Source organism: Jaculus jaculus, chromosome 5 (genome assembly GCF_020740685.1).
Source record: "Jaculus jaculus isolate mJacJac1 chromosome 5, mJacJac1.mat.Y.cur, whole genome shotgun sequence".
NCBI lineage: Eukaryota > Metazoa > Chordata > Mammalia > Rodentia > Dipodidae > Jaculus > Jaculus jaculus.
In genome coordinates, this window is record NC_059106.1 from 14341417 (window position 1) to 14353651 (window position 12235).

Here is a 12235-nt window from a genome sequence, read left to right on the forward strand (position 1 = left end):
CATTATTTTTTAAAGATGCTGTTTTATGAGGCAAGCTCAACAGACGGGCCTTTTTTTAATGCGAGAGAGAAAAAGCAAGATTATATAGATAGACAGACAGACAGACAGAAAGAGCACTTTGGCATGCCAGGGCCTCTAGCAATCGAACTCCAGATGTGTGTGCCACCTTGTGTGTGTGTGCAACCTTGCACACTTGTCACCTTGTCTGTCTGGCTAATGTGGGATCTGAAGAGTTAAATATGGGTCCTTAGGCTTTGTAGGCAAGTGCCTTAACCACTAAGCCATCTATCCCGTCTTAAAGATGCCTTTTAAGGGGGCTCAGGAGTTATTCAAAGCCCTTTCATTCTAGCCGTTCAGGTATAGCTCCAGGCTATTCCTGATCTATCAGGAATTGTGCAATATGGACATTAAAGATGATAAAAATCTTTCCTAGGCTGGAGAGATGGCTTAGCGGTTAAGCGCCTGCATGTGAAGCCTAAGGACCCCAGTTCGAGGCTCGATTCCCCAGGACTCACGTTAGCCAGATGCACAAAGGGGCACGCATGTCTGAAGTTTGCTTGCAGTCGCTGGAGGCCCTGGTGCTCCCATTCTCTCTCTCTCTCTCTCCCTCTCTCACCCTGTTTCTCTGTCTGTTGCTCTCAAGTAAATAAATAAAAAGTAAACAATTAAAAAAAAGAGCTTTCCTGAGTATTTCAATATCTCCCTGTGTCTGTTCACATGAAAATGATCCAATAGTAAGGATTGAAGGTGAGGGTGGCAAGAGCCTTCCTTGACCTCCCCAGGTGGTTGGGATGGTGTCAGCCACATCCCCTATATAAGAGGTCATTCACAGTGAAAAGAGCATATTCTCTCTCTCTCTCTCTCTCTTTCCTTGCAAATAAATAAATGAAAATTAAAAGGGGCTAGAAAGATGACTCAGTGGTTAAGGCACTTGTCTGCAATGCCTCAAGACAAGGGCTCAGCTCCCCAGATGTACAGGGACGAATGGATTTGGAGTCGTTTTGCAGTGGCTGGAGGCCCTGGCTTGCCCATTCTCTCTCTCTCTCTCTCCCTCCCTCCCTCCCTCTCCCTCCCTCCCTCCCTCTCTCTCTCTCTCTCTCTCTCTCTCTCTCTCTCTCTCTCTCTCTCTCTCTGGCCTTGCAATTAAATCACAAAAGAGTGCCTTGTCCCCCGCAGCTCTGAAGAAGCACCTACACGTTCAGGAGATGCTGTGTATTGCCCACAACACATGGTGGGGCTCTATTCTCTATTCGTGGAGACGCTTCAGAAGCCTCCCTGGGACAGAGCCTCGTGCAGCTGCTCCAGGCACCTTTCCCTGCACGTGCATCAGTTTGTAACACACCTTCCTTTTGTGGCAAAACATTTAAAAATTATACCATCTTAACCATCTTTTAAAAAGTGTGCAACAGAGACTGGGGAGATGACTCTGCCTTTAAAAGGTGCTTGCTGGACTGGAGATGGCTTAGCAGTTAAGCGTTTGCCTGTGAAGCCTAGGGACCCAGGTTTGAGGCTCGATTCCCCAGGACCCACGTAAGCCAGATGCACCAGGTGGTGCATGCATCTGGAGTTCCATTTGCAGTGTCTGGAGGCCCTGGTGTGCCCATTCTCTCTCTCTCTCTCTCTCTCTCTCTCTCTGCCTCTTTCTCTGTCTGTTGCTCTCAAATAAATAAATAAAAATAAACAAAAATAATAAATAAAAGGTGCTTGCTTACATGGCCTGCTAGCCCTTCCCAATGTCCGCATAAAGCTACATGCAGAGTGGCCCACAACAGTGGGAGGCAGAGCCAGGAGAACCCAGAGCTCACGTCTCAGCTAGGCTGATGTTCATTTGTACTGTGGCAGTTTGTTTGTACCAGCAAGAGACCTAGTTAGTCTCAAAAGAAGACGGAGCCCAGACACCTCAAACTCGCCCTCTGACCACTGCACCCTTGCTGAGGCTCATACACTCGTACACACACATATGTAAGTCAATAAACATGTTTCAAATGAGTGCGCTTTGGTGGCATTGATGACATTCTCATGGCTGTCTGACCATCACCTCCATCCCCCTGCAGAATGCTTTCTTTGGTCCAAACTGAAACTCTAATGAAACAATAGCATCCCATTGCCTCCTTTTTCAGCCTGTGCACCACCATTCTCCTTTCTGGCTCTGTGCATGTGACCATTGTAGGTCCCTAAGAGGAAGTGAGCTTATGTACTATTTGGTTGATTCATTTCAGTCAGCTTAATAGTCTCAGCTTCATTCATGTAGCGTGCATCCAGGTGCCGTTCCAGGAGAAGGCTGACAGTATTCCATTGCATGTGCATTGCAGGGTTCATTTCATTTATTTGCTAATCTGCCTATTCATGTTTTGATGCTGAGCATCAAGCCGAGAGCCTCCAGCTGGGAGGTGTATGCATTGCTGGATTCACCCTCAGACCCATTGTATATTTTAAACACAGAACTTACGTTCATCTTTTTTCTTACTGTGAGAATCACCTGTCCATTCTTTAAGATGTCTGGATTCTTTGTCCAAAGAATCAATATTTATAGATTCAAACTCAACTTGAAATCCAATTTATTTTTTTAATCTCTTTATTTATTTGAGAAAGAGAAAGAGAGAATATGGATGTGCCAGGGCCTTTTCCCTCTGCAAATGAATTCCAGACACATATGCCACTTTGTTTATCTGGCTTTACATTGGCCGTGAGGAGTCGAACCTGGATCTGCAGGCTTTGCATGTAAACAAACACCTTCAAGTGCTGAGTCATCTCCCCAGCCTACATAGGATTAGATTTTCACTACAAATATTGATATTATTTATTTCAACTTTTGTTTCAAAGACACTAATAACTCTTTAAGAAGATTGCAATAAGCCTGGGCCTCAGCAAAAGAATTCTCAAGTATAGAAAGGTCCACATGGCTTTCTTTCAGCACATCTGATAAGGAAATGGCCGTGTATTGTGATATGGTTTACTGTTGAGAGTACGTCTCCCCTTTCATCCCTACTTGCATGGCCTGTTTTGAATTATCTTCCATAGTGATGTAAGGCAAAATTTTACTTGCAGACTTGTCTAAGATATTATTACTAACCAAAACTTCACACAGTATTTCACAGCACACACAGGAGGGGAATTGGACCAAAATAAGGAATCTGGAATGCATGAACAACCAGTATGTGATAAAAGGGAAATGAGGAGACCTAAGTGGGCTCCCGCTGGTGGGATTACCTCATGTCAGGCCCTTCTGCCTCAGATTAAGGGGCTGTGCACATAAATAAAACTCACCAAAGAAAATGAGAATACCATTTCTGGCCATTTCTGGCACACAGAATACTCCTTTATGAGGCAATAAAAACACATCTTCAACCTTGAAGTTTCAGACCAGCTGCCATCTCTAGTAGACCTTAGGAGCTTTCTCCTTTAACATCTGTTCTGTGGCACCTCTTACTTTCAGAAATAAATTGAGAACCCAAAACAGTGCTTCCTGCCGTTCTGTGTTGCCGAAATGCCTCAGCTCATTTTCCAGTAGGCTGGGGAGATTTTCACTGTCACTTATCTAGGGAGCACAGGAAGGAACTGCAAAGTGACATCACGAGGCCTTGGCAGGAGTGGCTGTGAGCCCAGATCTTCCCGGGGTGTCCAGCCCCCAGCAGTGCTCTCCAGGGTTGAGGGGTCCTCTCTGATTTGCTTTGTGTTGACTAGAGAATGCTGCTTGGCCTTTAGAAATTTACATATCTATCATATATTTACATATATATATATATATATATATATATATATATAAATAAATAATTTATTTGAGAGAGAAAGAGGGAGAGAGAGATAGAGAGAGAATGGGTGTGCCAGGGCCTCCAGGTACTGCAAACAAACTCCAGATGCATGTGCCACCTTGTGCATCTGGCTTACATGGGTATTGGGGAATCAAACCTGGGTCCCTAGGCTTCATTGGCAAGCACCTTAATCACTAGCCCATCTCTCCAGCCCTAGAAATATTTTTAAGTAGTCTTTCCATACTTGGAAACAACCCAGAGTTGCTTCCTCTGGCTTAGACATGACCACTGCCATCTTGAATCAGAGAAGCTATGATCATCCACCTAAGATCCTCATTAAATCAGGCCTGTTACTCTCCTTGGGAGGCACCTCATGACCATGAGCCATCTTCAGCCTTCATGAGCTCCCACAAGCTCCCTCCCCTCCCACAGTTGTGAAGCAGGTGAGCAATCGATTGGGGGGCTCACTGGTAATGCAGCTGCCTGGGAGATGCCCAGGGAGTCTGGGAATACAGCTGCCATGATCCTGTGGTTCACCCCTCAGGCTTCTGTAAGAATCCCCCGTCAACTCACTGTCAAGCTGGGCTTGGACAGAATCCTTTCTTAGTCTGAGGGTACCCTCTCAAGGGGGGCAAATAAGCATTACTTTCTGTCTTCCAAAGAAAAATCTTATGGCCACATCTTATCTCCATTTTCTCATCTGCAAATATTAAGACAACAGGCTTCTCCCTGGCAAGCTTTGGGAAGACAAAACAAGTTCAGTGCCCGTAAGCACTTAGCATGGAGGAGTGGACATAAAGGCCACAGGTCCTCCCCATAAGTGTGGCAGAGAATCACCCGTTACCGGTTGGGATATTTGGGGGTTTCCTTTCTCGTTGGCTTAGTTTCCAGTTTCTCCTCCATGAGGGTGAGTCTTCAAAGGACAGTTGTCATCGTATTACAGGGGCATTTGAACGCCCTCTGCACGCCTCCTGACCGAGAACCTGCTCCTCATACTGGCCCCATAGTCTGAGCTGCAGAGGTGATTGTGCCCCAGCCATCCCTGGGGGTTAACTTTCCCTTTGATCTGGAGAGGAAGGAGATGGGCCTTCTCACCTGAACCCCCTCTGACATCATCAACAGCTGGACCTCAGGACCCCTCTTCCCTGGTTGTGTCCATTGCCTCATGTCCCAGTGGGTCTAACTTTGTCTTCTTGTTTCTTCCTGCATGGAAATATTTATGTTCTATAAAAATCACATCACATTTTAGGAAAGGCTGGCCTTTGAGTTTTTATTGCCATTGCCTAGGGGACGATGAAGGTTTTTGAGCAGAAATGTTTGATGGCAGAGAAACACTGGGGGAGAAGGAACTGTCTAGCTGGGTGTTAGCAGGTAGGTCCAGAGTGGTGGGCAGTGAAACAAAGTCCCCACCCTTCCCTTCTGGATCGTGACCCCCTGGGTGTTGAGTTTGAGAAACACTGGGTTGTACTGCCAAAGATTTGAGTGCTTGTCTGGGTCACCTTCAACACTGGTATCTAAGAACATGTGCAAACAGAAGAGAAAAGACAGGCTACTGGTGCTGCGTGTACCACAAGTCTAAGCCTTGGTCTTTTTGTTTGTTTGGTTGGTTGGTTTGTTGGTTGGTTCCAGGCTGACCTGGAAACTTGTGACCTCAGGCTGGCTTCGGACTCACATCTGTCCTCCTACCTCACAACACCATGGCCGGTGTTAAGCCTTGGGTTGTTAGGGAGTCTCATTACCTTCATTTCCATTGATGCTTTTGCAATTCTAAGTAAATTGAGGGAAAAAAGGAGCAATTATCTTGGAGTTGTGATATGACGCTTTGATCCCTTAACTGTCTGGCCGCTTAGGTTTCTGTGTGTGTCTCTTAACATCACATAGCATTAATCATTACTCACGTGACCAGTTAACGTTCAAATCTGGTTTTCTTGCCTGCTTATCCAGTCTTCCACGTGTACCCCCTATGTAGACGAGCTCCAGGTTCATGCATTTGTAAACACACAGAAAACGTTTCTGTGCTCCTTCTTAGCAGCGCTTTTATGAACATTTCCAGAAGTTCAACTGCTGAGTCATCGTTTCCTAGAATCATAGGGGATTCAGCTGTTCCTTCTGTTTTGATTCCCACACTATGAACACTGACTTCTTCGGGCCCCACATGTGCCTTAGTTATTCATGACTGCTTCCAGTCTGATTTGGAGGGATATCTATGCGATTAAAAGTCGACCTAGAAATTACACGGGATTTATAAAACATGACCCCAACTGGCTTGACCTCCCAGTTGTATCTGGCCGGTCCTTTCTTAGTTAACTACGAGGCCCTGTGACCTTCACTCAGGGCAGATGTTCAGCCACGACCCACGTTATGTTGTATCCAGGATGACCAGGGGAGGGAATCATTCTGGGGAGAGAGTTGAAGGGCAGATTTCCAGTTGGCACTTCACACCCAAAGCTATGGAGCATTGAGGAAACCATCTGGCATTTTCTAAAATGAAGTCTAGGTGAGCCCCACCGGTGCCAATTACCCCAGGATCCGGATCAGTTGTCATGATGATGTCTCTTTGGATGTTGTCACCTAAGTGGTCCATCCATAGGACTGTTTGTTTGTTTTGTTGTTTCGAGGTAGCGGCTCACTCTAGCTCTGACCTGGAATTCACTATGTCGTCTCAGGAAGGCCTGGAACTCATGGGGATTCTCCTACCTCCGCGTGTGCCGCCACGCGCGGCCACTCACGGATCTTTCTTGGTGTACTAGTGACTGTCAGGCCCCACGCATATATCATGACCTGTAGCGTGACGGTGCTGTGGGGAGGACCCCTCCACCCCAGGCACGCAGTCACTCCTTCTAGCAAAGCAGCTTTTTTTTTTTTTTTTTTAATTTTTATTTATTTATTTGAGAGCGACAGACACAGAGAGAAAGAGAGATAGAGGGAGAGAGAGAGAATGGGCGCGCCAGGGCTTCCAGCCTCTGCAAATGAACTCCAGACGCGTGCGCCCCCTTGTGCATCTGGCTAACGTGGGACCTGGGGAACCGAGCCTCGAACCGGGGTCCTTAGGCTTCACAGGCAAGCGCTTAACTGCTAAGCCATCTCTCCAGCCCTAGCAAAGCAGTTTTGAGGGCTCGCTGACAAGCATCTTAAATATTGACTGCCCCGTCTTTGAAATTTAAAGACAAAACTTAAAAAAAAAAAAAAAATCTAGCAAAAGGCTGGAGAGGCTCAGTAGTTCAGTCACTTGCACTGAGTTTGAAGGCCCCAAACCAACTCGGTGCCCGGTGTCTCTAACCCTAGCATACCCACAGCAAGGAGGGAGGTGGAGTCGGGAGAGCTTCCTGGAAACTCCTTGGCCAGCTAGCCTGGCAAACGCAGCCTTGAACAGCAGTGAGATCTGAGGCATTGCAGCCGATGAGGTGGAGAGCGAAGGTTGACACTCAAATTTGTCCTCTGATCTCCATAGGAGCGCTGCGGCGCATGCGCGGGCAGACACTTGTCTCTCTCTCTCTCCACACGCACAGCACACACTTTATTTCCACACACACATTTCTCTCACTCCATACACACAACATACACATTTCTTTCACTCCACACACACACAGCATACACCTTCTCTCTCTCCACACGCACGCACACACTTCTCCCCCCCCCCCACACACAGAGTAAAGTATTTTGTTGGACAGATAATTGCTCGTGAATATTGAAAACCACCATGCTTTGAAGGGGAGTTTCCATTTCTAAGTCAATGTAGAGGAAGAGAACTTGGTCCAGAACTGGAAGCTGGTGGTTTATTGGGGAGGGAGTGTACCACCATCACTGTTCCATTAAAATGTCTTCTCAGTGAAATTTAAGAAATGCATTGTATTGAAATTTCAGAAACTTATAGTCCCAACTTAGAATTTCTTCTGCAAATAAACAAAGTATATTAACTGACAGAATGACATGAGGAACTGTTTTGTAGCTCCCTTGTGTGAATGAGTAAGCCTATAACAATAACTATCAGCATCATAATAATTTATTGTCATTAGTAGAACCCTTTTACAGATGCTTTCTATTGATGTAAAATGGAGAGTTCTTCAGTGTGGTGCAGAGTTTCTATTGATGGTATATTTAAATAGTGGATTGACTTTTTATTATTAATTCCATAAAGAACAGGGTCCTTTTTCTTTCAACAGGGAAGCCATATTGAAGTCAGTTGGCTTTTTCTCATAACTGATAGAGACAGTCTAACAATTCCCTTTCCAGTATCATCTTTCCCTTTTAGTCCATAGACATCATTTTTCTGCACTCTTTAGATATCACAATGACTCTGTCTTCTGTGCAGAAGAACTATCAATACAAGCGCCACATAGTTATCCACAGTATTTATGTTCTTTATTGCCAAAGTTTAAAAAAAATTAACAGGGGATGCCAATCTTGGTGGTGCATGCCTTAAATCCCATCACTCAGGAGGCAGAGGTAGGAGGATCACCAGAAGTTCAAGGCCACCCTACATAGGGAATTCCAGGTCAGCCTGGGCTAGAGTCAGACCCTATCTCAAAAAAAAAAAAGGAGGCCAAAGCCTTATGGAAGGGGAAAGTGTGGCGGGGAGAGAGCGGGCATTACCATGGGATATTGCTTACAATCATGATAGCTGTTAATACAAAAAAGGAAAAAAAAGTAACAACTTTATCTGCCGTATTTCTTTTCAGTTTTATATGGAGTTATTAAAGGTACAGAGGAAATGCCAAGGGTTTCCAGTTACTACTGTATAGTAACCAGTGTTGAGATACCTTACACATTGCATTGTATTGATTGTTTCAACCACTGTTGTGGTAAAATACCTAGCAGAAGCAATTTAAGGAGGCAGGATTTGTTTTTGCTCACAGCTTGAGAGGACATAGTCTGTCATGGTGGAAAAGCACGTTAGAATTCATGGAATCAAGTATCTCTTTAGCACTATTTCCTTGCCCTTATAATTGAGCCATTTCCCAAAATTTTCTTTACGGTCCCCTGTAGGTGTAGAACTGTAATCCTGGGCTGGGAAAATGGCTTAGCGGTTAAGGCATTAACCTGTGAAGCCTAAGGACCCTGGTTTGATTCCCCAGGACCCACCTAAGCCAGCTGCACAAGGGGGCGCATGTGTCTGGAGTTCGTTTGCAGCGCCTGGAGGCCCTGGCACGCCCATTCTCTCTTTCTCTCTGCCTCTTCCTCTCTCTCTCTCTCTCAAAAATAAATAAAACATTTACAAAACTATAATTCTCTAATTATTGCAAGTTATTCTTCTAATTACATTAATTTTGTTCAAGCCCATCGGCTCCATGTTGCAGTTAAAAATAAACAGATATCAGTCTTACTGTGAAAGCTTAACAGCTTCTGTCCCAAATTAACATTTTTGAACCTGCTAGTAATATCTGTCCTTCCTTTTCCCACAGTTTCCCTCATGTATTGTTCATCAATCTTAACTCTTGAGTCTGAATTTTTGGCTCCCTGTTAGGTAAAATATTTATTTCATTTAACTTAGCCAAAGCCAAACTTGGGGCAGCCTGGCAATATCTAGACAGCTTTTCTGCTACTCTCCACATCATGACCCTCTGTAGGGTTTTCTTTTTTAGAGAAAGTCGGAGTTCCTTTTGACACCCACTCAACAGCTAGGCTGCAAATGCCTGCTCAGCCACGGTGTGCACTGTGACATGGTCCTGGGTCTGCAGTGGCACAATCCTTACTGTCCCCTCTCTGGAATCCCGTCAATGGCAGCATCTCCTGGTCTAATTTCTGCTTGTAATCTGATTAAGGGGTTTGACTTGTTTCAGCCTGCAGCCTTTGGCATTGTGTTTATCATACACTCAAGGACACAAGTGCCTGGCCGCTCACTCTGGCCCAGCACTGTGAAATATCGCAACCCAGTTTTGCTTAGAGCAGCTCAGGCTGTTCCTGCCTGAGAATTAGTAATAGAATCAGGCTGTTGCCCAGCTCTCTGTGTGCAGCCATGTTCAGAAGCCCGGGGCCTTCCAGCTATTTGGGAGCCTTCAAGTTCTCTGAGAAACAAGGTAAGGCAAGAGAACTGTCACGGAAGCAGCTTCACATTCCTTCTGCCACATTTTCCCGGGGAGCCTGCGGTTCATCTCGCAGCCTGCTCTGCTGGTCTCTTTATTCATTTGTCTCAAAAGGATGCTTTAAATATCTAATTGAGTCCGTAACTGGTTGATTTTGTAAATTTTAAAAATGTATTTTATCTGTCATTAAACCATCGACACTTATATATAGCAAAAGTTACAAATTAATATGAAATGCCCAGACTTTGGGCCAAATTCTGGTTATTTGCACTTTGGCTAAAAGTATTTTTCTAAACCAGATGTTACCCATACTAATTATTTCCAGTATGCATGGGTGGATGTGTCTCTTTTTCTTATCTCTTCCTATAAGATGGTTTAGAGCAAAATATTATCTTTCAGTGGCTTCCTCCCCAGCACAGAGGCAGATGCATGTTTCCTATTTAATTGTTGAAAGGCATCTCATATTCAATGTAGAGTTTGAACAAAAATGAAATTCTAGTGCTGTTTTAAATGCCGATTAGAGACTCAGCCACTGTATGTCCAAAGCATTTTACAGCTCAAATGCAGTACTAGAAAGTGGCCAGAACAAGTCAGGTCTGTGATTCAGGAATTTTCTTTTTCAATAGTGAATAAGGTGTCGTATATTCAGAGTAGAAGCCTAGGTGATTAACTGGCATCATGCTTTCATTGCATTATGCTACTCTAGCTGGCTAACGTCCAAATCCCAAGATTCAGGATTTGGTGGAAAAGGAAGTATTAGCATCTGGTCAATTTTGTACATCTTTTTTTTTTTTTCTTCAGGCATCTGCTTTTAAATATTAAGCAGTAAAGCTACTTCCTTGAGGGAAGAAGTTTCTGTGAGTGTCTATATGTGATTTTCTCTGGGTGCACACATTGTCATTGTGCCAAAATCTGAACCACAGATGACTTGCCATTAGAACGGTTATGAATTTTGTCTGTGCCTGGTTTTGATTAACCCGTTCACTATAGCTGTGTATTTTCCTGTGTGGGATTGTTACCATCTGACTTACATAATAGCTGTCTTATCTTCAAAAATAACTGAGTCGTTATTTTGATGTATTGTTGTTTAGACTTTAATGAAAGCAATAAAGATATAACCGAGGCATCTTTTACTCCCCAACAAACTCCCTTCCCATTCTTTGAAGACTTGAAAATTTACTGGGCAGATTACTTTCAACCTTTCTGGGTACCTTGGTCAAAATTGCTTAATTATTCCCACCCCCACCCCCACCCCAGTATATAATTGTTATTTGGTATTTAATTGTTTCAAGTAATCCTTTTTACTGTAACAAAGTTAAATGGTAGTATTGAATTATGTGAGGATACATTTTTGAACTATGAAGTATGTTGATTGCACTTCAGAAAAAGCAATAAGCAAACAAACAGAATACTTGTGTAAAACTTACTCATGAAAATTGATTCTTAGAAGGTGTCGGCTTTGTCTATGATGGCTTCCTTTTTTAAGTTACAAATTCAAGGGGAGTTTGAGGAATGTGTTGCCACTGGAGCGCTTCAACTTATTATGTAACTATTTCAATGTTGGATTATTTCTTTTTCAGATTTCAACAAGAAAAACTTAAGCTTCATTGGATTCTCCCATCAAAGAAAAGCTCCAAGGTAAAGTAGTCTTTGTTCAAGAAATACTAAGTGTTGGAGATGTGGAGTAGTGTTAGAATGGATTTTGTGAAATTCTTCCCCACCCCCTTTTCCTCTGCAGTGAGGGAGTGGGGCCCTTAGGCTTGAGCTCCACCAGAGAGCTGAGCACTCCGCTGCTTGGCTTCTTAATTTTCTTTTTTTTTTTTTGTTTTGCGAGGTAGTGTCTCACTCTGGTCCAGGCTGACCTGGAATTAACTCTGTCATCTCAGGGTGGCCTTTGAACTCATGGCGATCCTCCTACCTCTGCCTCCCGAGTGCTGGGATTAAAGGCGTGCACCACCACACCCCGGCTGGCTTCTTAATTTTCTAAGTGATAAGTTTAAGGGTTTGGAAATATGTTTTCTCCTCTGAATTTTACTCATTAACATATGCAGCGAGGGCTAGAGAGATAGCTCAGTGGTTAACGCACTTGCCTGCAAAGCCCAACAACCCAGGTTCGATTTCGCAGTACCTATGTAAAGCCAGATGCACAGTGGCACATGCATCTGGAGCTCGTTTGCAGTGGCTGGAGGCCCTGGCGCACCCTTTCTCCCTCCTCCCCCCACTCTGTGTCTCCTCACGATCTCTCTGCTTTCAAATAAATAAGTAAAAATATTTAAAAACAAAGGAAAAATGTAACCAGTGAATTTCCCTCTTCCCTCCTGTGTCTGCATCTAGATAGCTGCCCATGTGAGATCTTGGCACCTTGTCTTAGTCTCAACCTGTCTGCATTTGCAGGTCCCTTGCCTGCAGGGCATTGTGGCTACTGATTTGATTTGCCTAATAAAACACACCACTAACTGT

General features: G+C 44.3%; 1 protein-coding gene across 8 annotated transcripts in view; it reads left to right on the top strand.

The window, feature by feature from the left end:
* The window catches only part of Svil (supervillin), a 217831-nt gene that overhangs the window by 114471 nt on the left and 91125 nt on the right, over window positions 1-12235 (top strand). For all 8 annotated transcript variants that reach the window (XM_045148956.1, XM_045148957.1, XM_045148959.1 and 5 more), the window contains one exon: window positions 11356-11413. Coding sequence is in view for 4 of the 8 variants with exons in the window: in XM_045148960.1 (XP_045004895.1) it covers window positions 11356-11413 (58 nt within the window). In the remaining 4 variants the exon portion in view is untranslated. The remainder of the gene's footprint in view (window positions 1-11355; window positions 11414-12235) is intronic.